We start from the raw sequence: 15,617 nt of genomic DNA, 5'->3' as shown, positions 1-15,617 counted from the left end.
AGTGATGCTGATGGGGAGTGAGCCCCAGTGCTAAGGGGGGAGCGGGGTGGGAGCCCCAGCCTGGGAACAGGAGTGGGGCGGGCTGTGGGGTGCCCCTAGGATGAGAGGTGCACTGGGCTATGGGATGCTGTGGGCTATGGGAACCCAGGGCTATGGCATGAGATGGGCTATGGGATGCTATAGGACGTGGGGTACCTGGGGTTGTGGGGTGTCCTAGGCTACAGGATGCTGTGGGCTATGGGTACCCCAGGCCTATAGGGTGCCCTGGGTTATGGGATGCTATAGAACATAGGGTGCTCCAGGCTATGGTGTAACATGGGCTGTGGGGTGCTATAGAATTTGGGATAACCCAGGTTAGGGGATGTCCTAGGATGTGGGGTGCTGTGGAACATTCCTTGGCTATGGGAGGCCACACAAAGCAGCAAATGTACGCTCACTGGCCCCACACAGATGCAGAGCAGAGATGCCCCCAGCTCCCAGCACAGATTAAGAAGCACATGGCCACCAGCATGCCACGGGCAGCATTAGGATCGGGGGTGCCACCACAGGGTGCTGCTCTTGTCCCCTGCGTGTGACACTGTGTGCCCAGACAAAGGGCACCGTCAGAACCCCACACTGACCACCACTGGTGGGCTGCTCGGGGCTGAGTGCTGCAATGCTCTTGATGCAGCACAGGGCTCGGGGACAGCATGGCCTTTCCCCAGCTGCCCACAAGAGGAGGGGGATGCTCACCGTGGAACTGGGGGAGCACCGGCTTCAAGGGGACTGCAGAGCAAGGCAGGGCAGGCTGAGGTTCCAAGCTGGTGGCAGGGCAGGGACTCACAGGGAGCAGGTCCTTTGTGCTGGATCCCCCAGCTCGCTGTACCCCATAAGCCCTTTGTCACCCCCAGCTGGCACAAGGTCTTGCTCCAGAGCTCCCACTGTGGCTCCCAGCTCATTTTACAGGGCACTGCCCGTGCAGCGAGAGCAGTGATGGGCAGCAGAAGTGCTCCAGCCAGGTCCTCACTGTCACCTGGCAAGCTTAGGACTACGGCCTGCCTGCAAAGAAGGGCCTCATCCTGTTCCGGGGGGGTCTGGGGGACCGGTGTGAGCGGCTGTGCCGCGTGCTCAGTGCAGGGAAGGGAGGAGGGGGAGTGGGGGCTCCGGGAGGGAACAATGCACCGCCACGAGCCCGGCTATTGTTGTGGGCTGTGAAGGTCACGGCTCTTCCCCCGGGACACGGATAGGGATAGGGACATGGGAGAGGGACAGAAGGTGGGGAAAGGGACAAGAGAAGAGGGGTGGTGACAGGGGAAAGGGACAGAAGGGACGGGAAGGGCTGGGAACAGGGAGCAGGAATGGGGATGGAGAATAAGGGAAGAAACAAGGGAAAAATAAAGGGGTCATCGGAAAGGGACAAGAGGCAGAGATAAAGACAACAGAGTGGGACACGGAATGGGGTTAGGAACAAGGAACAGGGATGGAGATAGGGGATGGAACCGGGACAGAGAATGAGAACAGTGACAGCGCCTGGACCCCCACCCCGTCATTCACAGCCCCGGGGGCTGGCGGCAGGGAGACAAAGGCAGCAGGAGGCAGCACACCCCCACCCCACCCCCCCTTCCGCCCCATGTCCCCGCGTTGTCCCCATTGTCCGCGGCTGGGGGGGCGGGGGGGTTGGGACAGAGGGAAGCAGGGAGCGAGGACCCAACACTGCCACGACGCTCCGGGGGGCTCGGGGGAGGGGGGGCTCGGGGCGCGGCCGGGCGGAGCGGCCCCCTCCCCCCCGCCGCCTGCCTTCCTCCCCCTCCTCCTCCTCCTCCCCCTCCTCCTCTCCTCCTCCTCCTCCTCCTCAGCCTCCTCTCCTCCTCCTCCCCGGCGCCCGCCCCTCGCACTCCGCTCCCCGCTCCTCGCAGCCCGCACCACCGGCCCGGAGCGCAGCGCGGGGCCGGGGGCCGCCCCGGGCCGGGCCAGTGCCGGTACCGGGGCCGGTGCCGGTGCCGGAGCTGTCCAGTGCTGAAGGCTCCGGCCCGGCCCCGCCATGCCCCGCTCCTTCCTGGTGAAGAAGCTGAAGGCGGACGCGTTCCCTCTCGCCGGGGCCCCCGCGCCCCCCTACGCACCCTGGAGCCCCCCTACGCGCTGCCCGGCCCAGCTGCCGGAGATGGTGAGTGCGGGGCGGGGGGCTCCGGGGAACGCCCCCCCCACACCCCTATTGTGTGCGCCCGACGGGGCAGCGGGGGGAACGGGGGTACAGGGGGAGCGGGGCCGGGGGGCTCGGGGAGGGCAGGAAGAGGGCGGCGGGGGGGTCTCAACGCTGCGTCCCGCGGGTCCCGTCCTTGTTCGCCTTTGTGGGTCCCCCCTCCCTCCTCCCCAGCGCCACCAACCCCTGCCGAAGTTGGTCCTTGGGGACGCGGTGACAGCGGCAGTGCAGGTGATGGAGTCACGGCGGACCCCGCTCTCCCCGCGGTTGGGGGCAGCGAGGAGGGCTCCTTCCAGCGCAAGTTTTGGGGGGCACGAAGCAGCCGGGAGCGAGGAGAGGGGTGGGGGGGCCGGGCTGCTCGCCGTGCCTGCGGCTTTCATTGTTCGCAGCCCCGCTCCCCTCCGACAGCTCCGCGCGCGCTGTCACCACCCCGGGCACAATGGGGGGGGGGGTGGGGGCAGCCCCCTTCCTGGCACTAAGAGAGGTACGAAGGGTGGGCATGAGGGTGACGGGGCCCCCAGAGCCACGAGCTTCGGGATGACACCGGGCCGGGCTCTGTGCGGGTCACCTGCGCTCAGCAGAGACCCCCGACGGGGCGAGCCGGGGATGTGGCATGAAAGGGGACGGCGATGGGGACGTTTTTCCCAGGTCACGGCTCGGCTGCTCCTGGAGCCGCAGGCTGCGCTGGGTGCAGCGATGGGCCCGATCCAGCCCCATGCAGCCAACGCTGCTCTGCATGTCCTCATTTCTGCTGCCCAGCACAGGGGGCACGGGGCAATGCCCACACAACCTGGGGGTCCCCTTCTCCTCCCCATCCTATGGGGAGCAGCGGCTGGTGGGGGAGGGATGCACTGCAGCTGGGCAGAAGCTGCCGACGCTGCTCTCCTGGAAATAACCTTGCTGCATGCTCGGAGGCAGCGTGAGAAATTGCTGAGCAGAGCGCTTTCTGCACAGCCCGTGCGACCGCACTGTCAGCACAGCGCGGGCAGCGGGGGGGCTGCACCATGCCCCAGCCTTGCAGACCCCTCCCCACAGCAGTGCAGGGACCCCCCAGCCTCAATAGGACAAAGCGTGGGGGCCCCACGGCTGCAGCACGCCCTGGGCAGCCCAGATGAGGGGGTCCCAAAGGTGGGAGGGGGGCTGCATTTAGGGGTATTTTGTGGCATGGGGTGTGCATATGGCCCCACAGTCATGCATCAGTGCCGGTGAGCCCGGCAGTGTGCTGAGCCCCCCAACAGCCCCCACCATCACCATCAGCAGCAGGGATGCGTCCTCTGGAGCAGCTGGCAGGGGCCATTGTGCACAAGGCAGGTGACTGCCAGGACTGGTGTAGGGCAGCCTGCGTGGCCACGTGTCCCACTGTGTGTGCCCCGAGCTGCTGGCCCAGCTGGGAGGCACTGGGAGCACGCAGTGCAGTGACCATCGCATGCTGGCAGCAGAGGGATGGAGGCATTCGTGGCATTGCTCTGGCACAGGTCAAGAGTCAATTACCCAAAGCCATGAGCAGATCTGCATCAGTGTCACACAGGGTGGAACTGCCAGCATGGCCATGAGCCCCCTCTGCTCCTGGGGCCCATGGGTCTCTACCCTCAGTGTGAGCCCAGTGTCCCTGGTGTCACCAGTCCCCACGTGCCACATTCCTGAGAGAGATGGGGTGACCTCTCCGAGCCCTTTTGTTCTCATCTCTGCCCTCTCAACCCATTCCTAGAAACAGGGAGATGGGGATAGGAGCAGAGCTCTATCAACCTCTGCCTCCCATCGGGCCAGCACCCAGGGCAGCTCATCCCTTGTGCACACGAGGCAGCTCCGATGTGCAGGGCCAGTGACAGCTGGGTGTTTTCAGCTCACTGCCGGGCAGAGCCCAGCCCAGAGAAGGATGACCCTCGTGTCGTCCCCGCAGGGTACCTGCAGCACTGCCTGGCACCTGCCGGCTACAACCCCGACAAGAAGCAGGGGCTGCCGCCGGCACCGCAGGACCCGGCCTACGCGCCCGGCCAGGAGGAGTACAGCGACCCCGAGAGCCCCCAGTCCACCTTCTCCGCCCGCTACTTCAACGGGGAGGCAGCGGTGACGGACAGCTACTCCATGGACGCCTTCTTCATCACCGACGGGAGGTCGCGTCGACGCGGGGAGAGCCAGCGCCGCGGCAGCCACCGCCACTCCTGCCCCGAGTGCGGCAAGACCTACGCCACCTCCTCCAACCTCAGCCGGCACAAGCAGACCCACCGTAGCCTGGACAGCAAGATGGCCAGGAAATGCCCGACCTGCGGCAAGGCTTACGTCTCCATGCCCGCCCTGGCCATGCACGTCCTCACCCACAACCTCAAGCACAAGTGCGACGTCTGCGGCAAAGCCTTCAGCCGGCCCTGGCTGCTGCAGGGCCACATGCGTTCGCACACTGGGGAGAAGCCCTTTGGTTGCTCTCACTGTGGCAAGGCCTTCGCCGACCGCTCCAACCTGCGCGCCCACATGCAGACCCACTCCGCCTTCAAGCACTACAAGTGCAAGGCAGTGCGAGAAGACCTTCGCCCTCAAGTCGTACCTCAACAAGCACTACGAGTCCGCCTGCTTCAAGGGCTCCGAACACAGCTGTGCAATAGGGAACTAGTCCCCGTGCCCTCCCCCCCTCGCCCCCACCGCACCCCCCCACCACCTCTACCCCTCCCCATCCTGGTGCCAGTTGCCGCTACGGGGCTGGAGGATGCTTCCCACATCTCTCACCCCCTAAATAAAAAGGAGCCCCCGGCCCCCAGGAAGGGCTGGACGCAGTCCCCGCAGCCAGGCAGGTCTCTCTGCAGGGACTGCCCCGGGAGCACCGCCTGCACCCGGGCCAGACCTTCCCCAGCTCGCGATGCTCACCCCTATTTATTTAATTTATTCCTATTATTTATTTAGAGCTGCTGCTTCTCCTCCCAGGAACTGCCGGGGAGAAAAGACACTCACCTGGTCCGTAGCAAGGACAGGACCATGGGGCGAAGAGCCAGGCAGGACTGACGGACCCCATCCACCCTGCTGCCCCCACCCACGTGGGCACAGCCCCCTGGGGCAGAACCCTCACCCCCAGCCCCTGTTGGGCTGCTTCCATCCCCTCTCCCCCCTGGCCAACCCCAGACCCCTCTGCCCTCACCCCCGCACACCCCAGGAGGGGGTCGGTGGTGCCACAGAGCCCGGGTGAGTCTATTTAATTGATGCTCTTATTTATATTATTTATTCCTTCTGCTTTTCACTATTTATTTGCCAAGACCGGAGGCGGATCGCCGTGCCCGGGACACAGCCACGGGGACACGGATGGGGACAAGGCCCCAAGAGACAGAACCCCACACCGCCAGCTCCCGCTCTGCTCCCTGCACGGGGACGAAGCAGCGATTCTATGCAACCCCTGCCCCGCAGCGAGCCGCTCCTACCTCGGGCCTCGGCACCCAGGGGCTCAGCCCGGCTCTCCCTTTGCAGTCTTCCTGCTCCGTCTTCCTCCCACCGCAGTCTTCCTCCCGCCGTGCCCGTGGCTCCCAGGGTCACTTGGAGCTCCGTGGGCAGCCCGAGCTGCAGCATTTTTCGTGCGTCCCCTCGGGCAGCGCGGCGTGCGGGGCTGGGCTGCCCCGTGTGTTATACTGTACATAGCGGATACCACAGCAATAATTTTTTCCGTGCATGATCGCTTTTCTTTTTCTGCCAGGTTTTGTATTGGACAGGCCGCGGTAAGAGGAGAACCGACCGCCCGCAGTATTACTTGTAATGCAATTCAGGGATATAAAAGGGACTTCTGCCACTACCAGCTGTGTCTTGGGCTCTTTGTGCACTCGGAGGTGGGTGGGTGGGCAGCAGGTGCTCTGTGCACATCCTCAAAGGGGAGCGGTGGCACCTGCAGTGCAAGCTTTGCAAATGGTGCTGTGCCCCAATAGTGGCACTGCGCCCCATTAACAGCACTGCACCCCAACAGCGGCACTGCGCCCCATTAACAGCACTGTGCCCCATTAACGGCACTGCACCCCATTAACAGCACTGCGCCCCATTAACAGCACTGTGTCCCATTAATAGAACTGTGCCCCATTAACAGCACTGCACCCCATTAACGGCACTGCACCCCATTAACAGCACTGCACTCCATTAACAGCACTGCGCCCCATTAACAGCACTGCGCCCCATTAACAGCACTGTGTCCCATTAATAGAACTGTGCCCCATTAACGGCACTGCACCCCATTAACGGCACTGCGCCCCATTAATGGCACTGCACCCCAACAGCGGCACTGCGCCCCATTAACAGCACTGTGCCCCATTAACAGCACTGCACCCCATTAACAGCACTGCACCCCATTAACGGCACTGCGCCCCATTAACAGCACTGCACCCCATTAACGGCACTGGATCCCGCTCGCAGTGCTGCACCCGGCTTGCAAAAAGCACCAGGGGGAGCAGCAGAGCACTGACCTGAAAGCAAAGCAAAGTGCAGAGTCCCAGTAGTGGGGTGGGGATCCTGGGGACTGCCCAGCTGGGATCACTGGGTGTTGCATCCCGAATCCACCAATGGGGTTCTGCTGTGATGTCCTTCCTCATCCTCACCGTCACCAGTGAAGGGCAGAGGGGTCACCCAGCACTGCGTGAGATGCTGGCCGTGGGATGTGACCCTGAGTCAGCACTGGGGATAGAGAACCGTGCAGCTGGGGCAGGGGGTGTACAGGGGTCGGGGTAGGGCTGTGGGGGGCTCAGAACAAGGGGCGTGGGGGACCCAAACTCTTTCCCAGTACTTCTCCACCACTGGGGACACTGATTCCAAGAAATGAGCCAGAAATGTCCCAGAACATCCATCCCAGCCTGGAGCCAGACCCGATGACCTCTATTCCTTCTAATCCGGGATATCCCACAGCTCCACGAAGACGGACCCAGGGCTGAACCCCCCCCCCCCCCCCGACTCCTCCTCCCCGACCCCTACCCCTCCACCCCGTTCCATCCGTGTCGGTTCCACGCAGCTCCAGGCCGTGACCCCCGTTCTCCGATTCTCAGTGCACGGACCCGGGCACCTTCGCCCTCGGATCTCGGGGCCAACCAACCCTTTCCGCGGTCTCACCGTGACGCTGCAAAGCGCGGCGATGGCGGCGGGCGGAGGGCGGGCGGCGCTGCGGGGAGCGGCGCTGCGCGGGGCGGGGGCGGGAGGTGCGGGGCGAGGAGTGGCGGAGCGACGGCCGGAGGTGGCGGCGGTGGCCATGGCTGAGGAAGAGGGGAACGGTGGCACCGCGAGTATCCACACGCAGCACATCGCCGCCGTACACAACGTGCCCATGAGCGTCCTGATCCGGCCCATCCCCTCCGTGCTGGAGCCGGAGAAAGTGCGGAGTTTGATGCGGACCCTGCAGGTGGGTACGGGGACAAGGCGGGTGCGGAGACGGCGAGGTCGGGTGTATCGAGGGCTCCGGGGTGCCGGAGGGGTCGGGAGTGCCGGAAAAGTCACAGGTGCTGGGTCGGATGCGCCGAGGAGTTCGGGGTGCCGGGGAGCCCGGGGTGTTGGGGCTGTGCGGGGCCGGGGGGGTCATAGGTGCCGGGAGTGCATGGGGTCGGGGGTGCCGGGTTCTATGAGGCGCAGAGGGTCGGGGGTGCCGAAGGGACCCGGGGTGCCGGGAGGGTTCGGGGGTCGGGACAGCGCGGGTTCGGGCCTCCCCGGTTCGGGGCTGCCGGGGCACAGCCGAAGAAGCGCGCAGCACCGCGGCTCTCTCCATCCTTCTCTCCTTCGCCCTCTCTCCCTCCAGGAGGACCCCGAGCAGGTCCCCCCCATTGACGTGCTGTGGATCAAGGGCAGCCAGGGCGGGGATTACTTCTACTCCTTCGGTGGGTGTCACCGCTACGCGGCGCACCGTGAGCTGCAGCGGGACACCATCCCCGCCAAGATCATCCCGTCCACGCTCAGCGACCTCCGCACCTACCTGGGCTCCTCTACGCCCGAGCTGCGCTGAGGAGGACCCCTCCTTCCGCCCCGGGGCTCAGCCGAACACCGCGCCCGCCCCCGGCGCTGCGGTTGGGATGGGGTCGCGGGGGGGTCCCGGTGCCGGTGGGTGTCAGTCGCGGCCGGGAGGTGGCGACCGTGTGCCGCGGGAACGGGGCGGGGAGGGATCGGACCGGGACATCGCGAACCGAGACGTCTCCGAACCGGGACATCGCGAGCCGGGACGTTGCGAACCAGGATATCTCCAAACTGGGAAACCCCCAAACCGGCGCGGCACCGAACCAGAGCGACACCCACTGAGCACAGCTGGGCCGGAACATCTCTGAACCGGGAGGGAGTGGGTCGAGCTGGGGTACGTGGAACTGGGACAGGACAAAACCAAAGCCTGGCACCGCTGAACCAGGGCACCGCCGAACTGGGACACACAAACCAGGACAAACCTGTACCAGGGCACTCACCACCCCCAGCCTTCCCAACGCCACTCCAGGCTCACTCTGGGCTGTGTCTGCTCCAGAGCTGCCTGCTCCATCCTCAGATGCATCCCACAGCCCCTTCTCCATGCGGTTGTCTCCAGGGGACACCCACTGCTGCTCTGGGAATAAAGGTGACCAAACCCCCTGGTCCGTGTCCTGGTGCTGGGAGTGGCAGGGGCTGGGAGCAGCTGTGAGATGGGGCACAGGGACATGTGGGGTGGGGATGGACACTGTGCTGGTACCCAACGCTGTGTCAGCAGACAGGCACTGTGCTGGGAGTTGGGTGCTCTGATGGGGACAAATACGGGGTCAGTCCTTGCTGCCCTAGGGTTGACTCGACTCTGCTTCTGAGAGCAGTTGCGCCATGCTGGGATGCTATCAGCTCTGCAAATGCCACGTCTTCACCCCATGTGCAAACTGGAAAAACCACACTGAGCATCCCACAGCTATCCGGCATCCCTCTGAGCCAGGAACCGGGGAGGGGAAAGGCCACTGACTCACCCCATCACACTGTGAGTCAGCAGCAGGACTGGGACAGGAACTGCGTCCGGACACTCTGCCTGCTGGCCACACTCCATGCCAGCTGGATCCTGTCCTTCAAGGGCAGGAATGGGGTTGGGAGCTGGGAGGAGGGCATGGGCAGCTCTGCAGGGGGTTTGCAGCCATCCCTTTGCACAGCAGCACACACGGTGCTGCCTGCTGCTGGGGCACGCTTTGCTTCCACTGCATTTCCGCAGGAAGGGCCAGCTAGGCTGGGGGCTGCCAGGGCAGGGGCTGGGGGTGTGCACGGCCGAGCTGCATGCGTCGCATCAAAGCTGCCTCCGCCGGGAGGAAACCCTGCGAGCGTGCGCGGAGAGAGCAGCCCTGCTGCACGGCTCCCTCATGGGCCGTAAATTTCTGCGAAGAATTGTGGCGTGCTAAAAAGTTTCCTCTCCATAGAGCGCGGGGGGAGGGATGAGGTAGCAGCTCCTTCGGCAATACAGATCACCTCGCACACAGAAATGGGACCCCGGGGCAGGGAGAGGGGGTTTGCCAAGCCCCAGGCCGCGTCACAAGCATGGGGATCTCTGCAGGGCTCTGCATGCCCCGTGTTCCCAAGGGGACACACAGCACCAGGAGCACCTCCAGGTCCCAACCTGCATGGGGGTGAGCCTTGCCAAAGCCAGCCATCCCTGTGTCTGTCCATCCGTCCATCCGTCCATCCGTCCATCCCTCCACCTGTCCCCCTTCCCTCTGCCTGACCTGCAGGGTCTCCGGTGTCGCCGGCTGACAGCCGATCTCAGCTGCCTCCAATCCATTCGTTCCAGACCAGGAACAAAGGCGCTTTGTGGGCTCCCTCCCGCTCCGTCTGGGCTGGCTGGGAGGGTCCCAGCTCCGGAACTGGGACAGACTTCCCCACACGACAGCCGTGTAATGCTTTCCAGATCAGCCCACAGGTACAGCCCTGTGAGGGGCCCGCAATGCCCCGGGCACAGCCACCAGCACAGGGTCCTGCCAGGACCCCTGCCATCAGTCCCATCCCAGCATCCCCACCCCACTGTCCCCATCCCAGTCACTCAGGTACAGACCAGAGGCAGCTACTGATAGCACAGGTCTCCCCATGTTTGCAAGTAGAGTCAGCATTCCCTTGGCTTGCAGAGGGAGTCGGATGGGATGGAGTGAGATGGGATAGGCTGGAATGGCGTGGCATGGGGATGGCACAGGATTGTTAGGTCAGGCTGGCACTGCTTTGCCCAGCCCCAGGCAGGGTCACTCTTTGTCCTGGCAGCCACATGCTCTGCACAGCCGTGGGGTCTGGAATCCATTTGCCTCGCAAGAAGCAGTGTTTTCCCAGCAGGACTGGAGCAGCACAGAGTGGCAGGGAGCAGATCCGGCCCCCCGTGCCATCTGCTCTCTGTTTATTTTCTTACACTTAAGTATCACCTCTCAGATAAACGCTCTCCAGTGTGGGAGGGCAGGGGACATTTCCCAGCACACAGGGAGAAAACCCAGCCCTGGGGAATGCCAGCTCCCCATCGTAGCCCCTCTTTGGGTTGTGCTCAGCTACGGCACACAGCATGCCATACACGGGGACACACGTCCTGTCCTGCACACCGGCTGGGCAGCACAGGAAAGCCAGGCAGCTGCCTCACATCCCCATGCTTCAGCAGCATCCGCTGCTCCCCACAGCCCCCCCCATTGCACACGTGCACACATGTGCACACACATGCACACCAGCACCCCATGCATGGTGGTGTCCCCAGGCATGCCAGCACCCCCATGAAACCCAGCAGGGCTGGGAGCCTAGGGCTCCCCCCCACTCGTCCCCGTCAGCTGGTGGCCATGTGTGGCGGCCACACCTGAGTACACAGCCGCTGCCATCCGTCTTGCTGCCTGTCAGTGCTGGGGCGGGGGGCCCCGGCTCGCACCCAGCAGGGTGCACAGGGGCTGCCTTCCCCCTGCTCCCCTCCAGCAGCCAGCTTAGCATCCCCCTTTGCAGGAGGCTGTGTCCCCCTTGGGGACCATCCACTGCTCCATTGGCTGCAGGCACCTGCCTGCTCCTTGCACCTCGTGCCCAGGGTCTGTCTGTCTCCAGCTCTGCTCAAGGGACCATTTGCAGAAGATGAACTCTGGTCTGTGCCCCAGAGAATTGGGGTGGGCCTCACGGTCCCCAGCTCAGTGAGGAGCTGTGAATGTGGAGCTAGCAAAGGAAATGTACTTGTGTCTATGTGGAAGCCCAAAGCAGCCCCCAGACCCGCAGGCTGCACACCCCCAGCCCCACAGTTCCCTGACTCGGCCCTCGCCCCCCTGCAGTGTGATTTACGGGCTCTGCGCAGGAGGACAAATGGTGAAGGCAAACAGGGTCAGGGCCCCGCAGCAAGGGGCAGGGGGGCCTTTTGCTCCTGAGGGGACACACGGTCCTGTTACACATGAGGACAGCCCCAGGAGGGACTTGGTGACATGCCATCACATGGCTCTGTACTCCAGGACTCAGCCAGCCACCCTGCCCTAGGATGTGCTGTGTGTCCATTGTGCCCACAGACACCGTTCCAAGCCCCCAGCACATCCCCTTTTTGCCCCCATTACCCTGAGCATCCTCCTGCATCCTCCCTGAGTGCAGGGAGGGGGAGGCAATCTGTGCTGCTCAAGGAGAGCAGCCCTCAGGACACTGCAGCTCTGCAGCTCCAGGGATCAGCTCTGCAGGAAGGGACTTGGATTTTCCACTGCTGGCACACACCTTCCTCCAGCAGAGGAAGTGCTCCTGGCAGCCCGGCAGCACCTTGTTGTGGTGTCAGGGCCAAGGTTTTCATCCTCATCCTGCCCTGTAGCAGCACACAGGGTGCCAGCTCTGTGCACAAGGGGCTGCAGGGCTCAGCCTGGCCACCCCTGCCCCAGCAAGGCAGTGCCTCCCCTGGCCAAGCACTGCTGTCCCCTCCATGGAAGCAATGCGGTGCCAGCGCTCCAAGGGCCAACCCTCTCCCTGCCTCATCCCATTTCCTGCGCCCTTTGTGCCACTCAGTGCAACCTACTGGTGGCTGAGGCCACACAGGGCTGAGGACACACTGGGGACACCGCATGTGGCACCTCTCCCCGGGGCCGTGGCACTCCCTATGGCCCGGTCATCAGTCCATGCCACGGTTTGGTACAGCAGGCGGCACAACCGGGTCATGTCACCGTGCAAACACAAGGCACCCTTTGCTTGGGGCCACGCACCGGAGCGCAGCCAGGCCAGCAGCCAGCTGCGGGGGGAATCGTGATTTACACGGCCGGGCTGGGACTGGACGCTGGCCGCCTGCCTGGCCCCGAGCCGGGGGCCGGCTGGGGGTGGGCTCCAACACCAGCCCCTCCCCGGCCGTATAAATCACGATTCCCCCCGCAGCCGTCCGTCCCAGCCCCGCTCGGACGCAGGAGCGGAGCAGCAGAAGCGGCGTGTTAACGGTGAAAGGCTGCCCGCAGCCCGAGGGCTGCCCGCAGCGGGGCGGGGGGCTCCGGCCATGGCTTTTACCATGCTGCGTCCCATGGCTGCCCGCGTGCTCTACCCCGACATCGGCATGCTGTCGGAGGACGAGGAGAACCGCAGCGAGAGCGACACGTCGGACCAGTCGTACGGCTGCTGCGAGGGCGCGGAGGCGAGGCGCAAGGTGCCCAGGAAGACGGGGCCCATGGTGATGGTGAAGCAGCGGCAGGCGGCCAACGCGCGTGAGCGGGACCGGACCCAGAGCGTCAACACCGCCTTCACGGCCCTGCGGACCCTCATCCCCACCGAACCCGTGGATCGGAAGCTGTCCAAGATCGAAACGCTGCGCCTGGCCTCCAGCTACATCTCGCACCTGGCCAACGTGCTGCTGCTGGGCGAGGGTTGCGAGGACGGGCAGCCCTGCTTCAGTGCCATCTACGGGGCCAAGGGCGATCTGGACAGCAAACAGCCTCGCAGCATCTGCACCTTCTGCCTCAGCAACCAGCGGAAAGGGGTGAGTGGGGGGGAGGGTCGGCACAGCCCTGGGATCGGGAGTCTGGGAGGATCGGCAAGTCCCCGTGAGCTCCGCGCGGGCTCCAGCTCTGGCCCCCGCTGGAGGCTTTGGCAGCTCCCGGCCAAATGCTGCTCAGAGCTGCACGCCCACAGTCCTGCTGGCGTCAGAGGGCCGGGCTGCTCCCCCACGTCCATCCAGGCCGGGAGCTCTCAGGGGGTTACGGTCACCCCGGGGCTGGGGCATGTGGCTGTGCCAAGAGGGAGCGTGGAGCGAGCAGGCTGGCCCCATCCCCATCCCATCCCTTGTCCCCATCCCATCTACATCCCCATCCCATCCCTGTGACCCTGTTCTCACGCCCCATGAGCCTCCCTCAGTTGCAGCAGTAGGAGGGTGGCCCCGTGCAGCATGGTGCCAGATGGGGACTGGTGGTGGCACAGGGCTGGAGGCTGCAGAGTGACCCCAGAGTGGGTGGGGGTATCCATGCTGAGCCCATCCCACCAGCCATGCTGTCCCAGGGTTTAGGAACAGTGGCCACCTACTGTTGCCAAGCCCTGGGGCTGCCACACTGTCCCCATCACCGTCCCCATCTGAGCAGTGACTGCAGAGCATTTTTCAGCCCTCAGTGCTCTTTGGGTTTCTGCTGCTCCATTTTTAATTGCTCTTCCCACTTCCGTCCCCCCCCCCCACTGCTTACTGGCCAAACTCTGCACCCCCCTCCCAGCCCCTCCTGGACGTCCTCCTGCCCCAGTCCCTTACAGACCTATCCCCAGCTGAGACCTTCTGCAATGACCAGGAGACCTGGTGGCACTGGAACCTTGGGGGCAAGGATAAGAGCTGGGTTGGGGCCGCTCTGCACCTTCTGGCTCTGGGACTGAGCTGGAAGTGGGCTGTCCTGGGCTGGAAATGGGCTGGAAATTGAATGTACTGGGCTGGGTTGGGCTGGAAATGGGCTGGAAATGGGCTGGGCAGGAACTAGGCTTGGCTGGAAATGGGCTGTACGAGGCTATGCTGAGCCAAGCTGGGCTCTGATAGGATGCAGTGGGTTATACTGGTCTGAGCTGGGCTGGTTGCACTGAGCAGTGTCGGTGTCCAAGCCCTTGTCCCCAAGCAGGGCTATGCTGGGGCTGTGTCCCTGTAATGTGGACACAAGGACACGAGGACCCGGGCCACCAACCCAGCACCACCATGCATGACCACATCCACGTATCCCTCCTGGGCATCACTGAACCATCTCTGCCACTTCAGCGCCCTAAAGGACATTCGGGTGCAGTTCCTCCACGCTCACCCCGCTGGTGCCACGCACCCCCGTGTCCCCAAGGCCATTCCCACCGGGACACCCAGGCACCCCGCAGCTCTCCCCTCCTCTCTCCGCAGGGCGGCCGCAGGGACCTCGGGGGCAACTGCCTGAAGGTGAGGGGGGTGACCCCGCTGCGGGTGGCACGGAGATGAGCCGGTGCCACCAGCACCCGCAGGAGAACGGCGGCAGAGCCTGTCACAGCCAGCCCCAGAGACCGCAGCGGGAGGGAGGGAGCTGCCCGCCAGCCGCAGGCGATGGGGCACAGCAGGGTCGTGGGCTGGCACCGCACCGACGCCAGCACCGGCACCAGCACTGCGGCGAGAGGACGCTACTAGGGCTGGGAGAAGGGGTCCAGCACCCCTGGGATGGTCCAAAGGGGTGGGCTGGGATGAGCAGCCCGCACATGGCCGGCGTCGATGAGCTCGGGGGGGATGGCGGCACAGCCCCGCAGGTGCTGTTGATGCACGCGCAGCCACTTGGAAAATAAACCTTATTTTTCTGACGGGCTGGTGCCTGCCTGCTGTTCCCACCGCATGGCGTGGGCTCCTCAACATGGCTGTGTCCCAATGGCCCTCCGTCTCTGAGCCATGCTCAGGTCCCAACCACGACGCTGTCTACTCTCCCTATGAGTGTGAGACCCCATGCACACGTGTCCCCATGTCCCTAAGCCCTGCAGGCAGCTCTGCTGCCATGAGGATCTGGGCTATGGAGAGTCTCAAGCCGTGCAATGGGATGCATGGGACACGTGGGATGTATGGGACATATGGGACACATTGCTGGCACTTTGGGTGTGCATGCAGTGCACTGGGGTTCATCTCTGTTTCCGCACCTTCTTCACTGCCTGGGATGCTGTGACCACTGTGACTCCCAACTGCTGCCATGATGGCTGCCACTGTCTCTGTGCACGGCCACGCTCTCTAGGGCTGAAGACGCAGGGTCAAGCAGGGACGTGGGGGTTCCCAGCCCAGCCCCCCTGCTCTCTGCAGGGAACTGAGCCTGGGAAAGGTGCCGGGCTCGGGGGCGCACAGCTCCCAGGGGCTGCTGCATCCCATGGAGCTGAAACAGCTGTGGATGAGGCGGCCTGGGGCTGTTGGTGTGCCCCCCCCTAGGGCTGTGGGGTTCTCCAGGGAGAGATCCCATTGCAGAAAGGGAGCATGGGATCCCGGTGCCATCCTCTCGCCCACCCTGGGGATGAGGTGATGGCATGGACCCCTTGGCCCCCGTGTGGCCAGGCCATGCTGGCCCCCAGCCCCCCTTTCCCTCGGGTTTGATTTATGGAGCTG

The 15,617-nt window shown here is 64.4% G+C and overlaps 3 protein-coding genes across 3 annotated transcripts; all 3 read left to right on the top strand.

Moving 5' to 3' along the window:
- Positions 1 to 1,900: 1,900 nt before the first annotated feature.
- SCRT2 (scratch family transcriptional repressor 2) lies at positions 1,901 to 4,864 on the top strand. The gene is given in 4 exon segments (XM_048962720.1): positions 1,901 to 2,099; positions 2,102 to 2,143; positions 4,080 to 4,684; positions 4,686 to 4,864. Coding segments are annotated over 4 exon segments (828 nt in total). The 5' UTR covers positions 1,901 to 2,020; the 3' UTR covers positions 4,788 to 4,864.
- A 2,401-nt stretch (positions 4,865 to 7,265) lies between these two features.
- SRXN1 (sulfiredoxin 1) lies at positions 7,266 to 8,828 on the top strand. The gene is made up of 2 exons (XM_048962721.1): positions 7,266 to 7,529; positions 7,920 to 8,828. Exons 1-2 carry the CDS (start codon positions 7,266 to 7,268, stop codon positions 8,121 to 8,123), a joined length of 468 nt encoding a protein of 155 aa, XP_048818678.1. The 3' UTR covers positions 8,124 to 8,828.
- Positions 8,829 to 12,439: 3,611 nt separating this feature from the next.
- TCF15 (transcription factor 15) lies at positions 12,440 to 14,836 on the top strand. The gene is made up of 2 exons (XM_048962735.1): positions 12,440 to 13,037; positions 14,412 to 14,836. The coding sequence occupies exons 1-2, from the start codon at positions 12,561 to 12,563 to the stop codon at positions 14,484 to 14,486; spliced, it is 552 nt and encodes a 183-aa protein (XP_048818692.1). The 5' UTR covers positions 12,440 to 12,560; the 3' UTR covers positions 14,487 to 14,836.
- The last annotated feature ends 781 nt before the right edge of the window (positions 14,837 to 15,617 follow it).

This window comes from Lagopus muta, chromosome 16 (genome assembly GCF_023343835.1).
Source record: "Lagopus muta isolate bLagMut1 chromosome 16, bLagMut1 primary, whole genome shotgun sequence".
Classification (NCBI taxonomy): Eukaryota; Metazoa; Chordata; class Aves; order Galliformes; family Phasianidae; genus Lagopus; species Lagopus muta.
The sequence above is the reverse complement of the archived record's forward strand: the minus strand, read 5'-3'. Positions and strand labels throughout refer to the sequence as shown.

Coding starts and splice junctions, on each gene's coding strand:
- SRXN1 (XM_048962721.1), top strand. CDS start 7,266: ATGGCGGCGGGCGGAGGGCGGGCGGCGCTGCGGGGAGCGGCGCTGCGC. Junction 7,530..7,919: donor GTTTGATGCGGACCCTGCAG/GTGGGTACGGGG, acceptor CTCTCCCTCCAG/GAGGACCCCGAGCAGGTCCC.
- TCF15 (XM_048962735.1), top strand. CDS start 12,561: ATGGCTTTTACCATGCTGCGTCCCATGGCTGCCCGCGTGCTCTACCCC. Junction 13,038..14,411: donor TCAGCAACCAGCGGAAAGGG/GTGAGTGGGGGG, acceptor CTCTCTCCGCAG/GGCGGCCGCAGGGACCTCGG.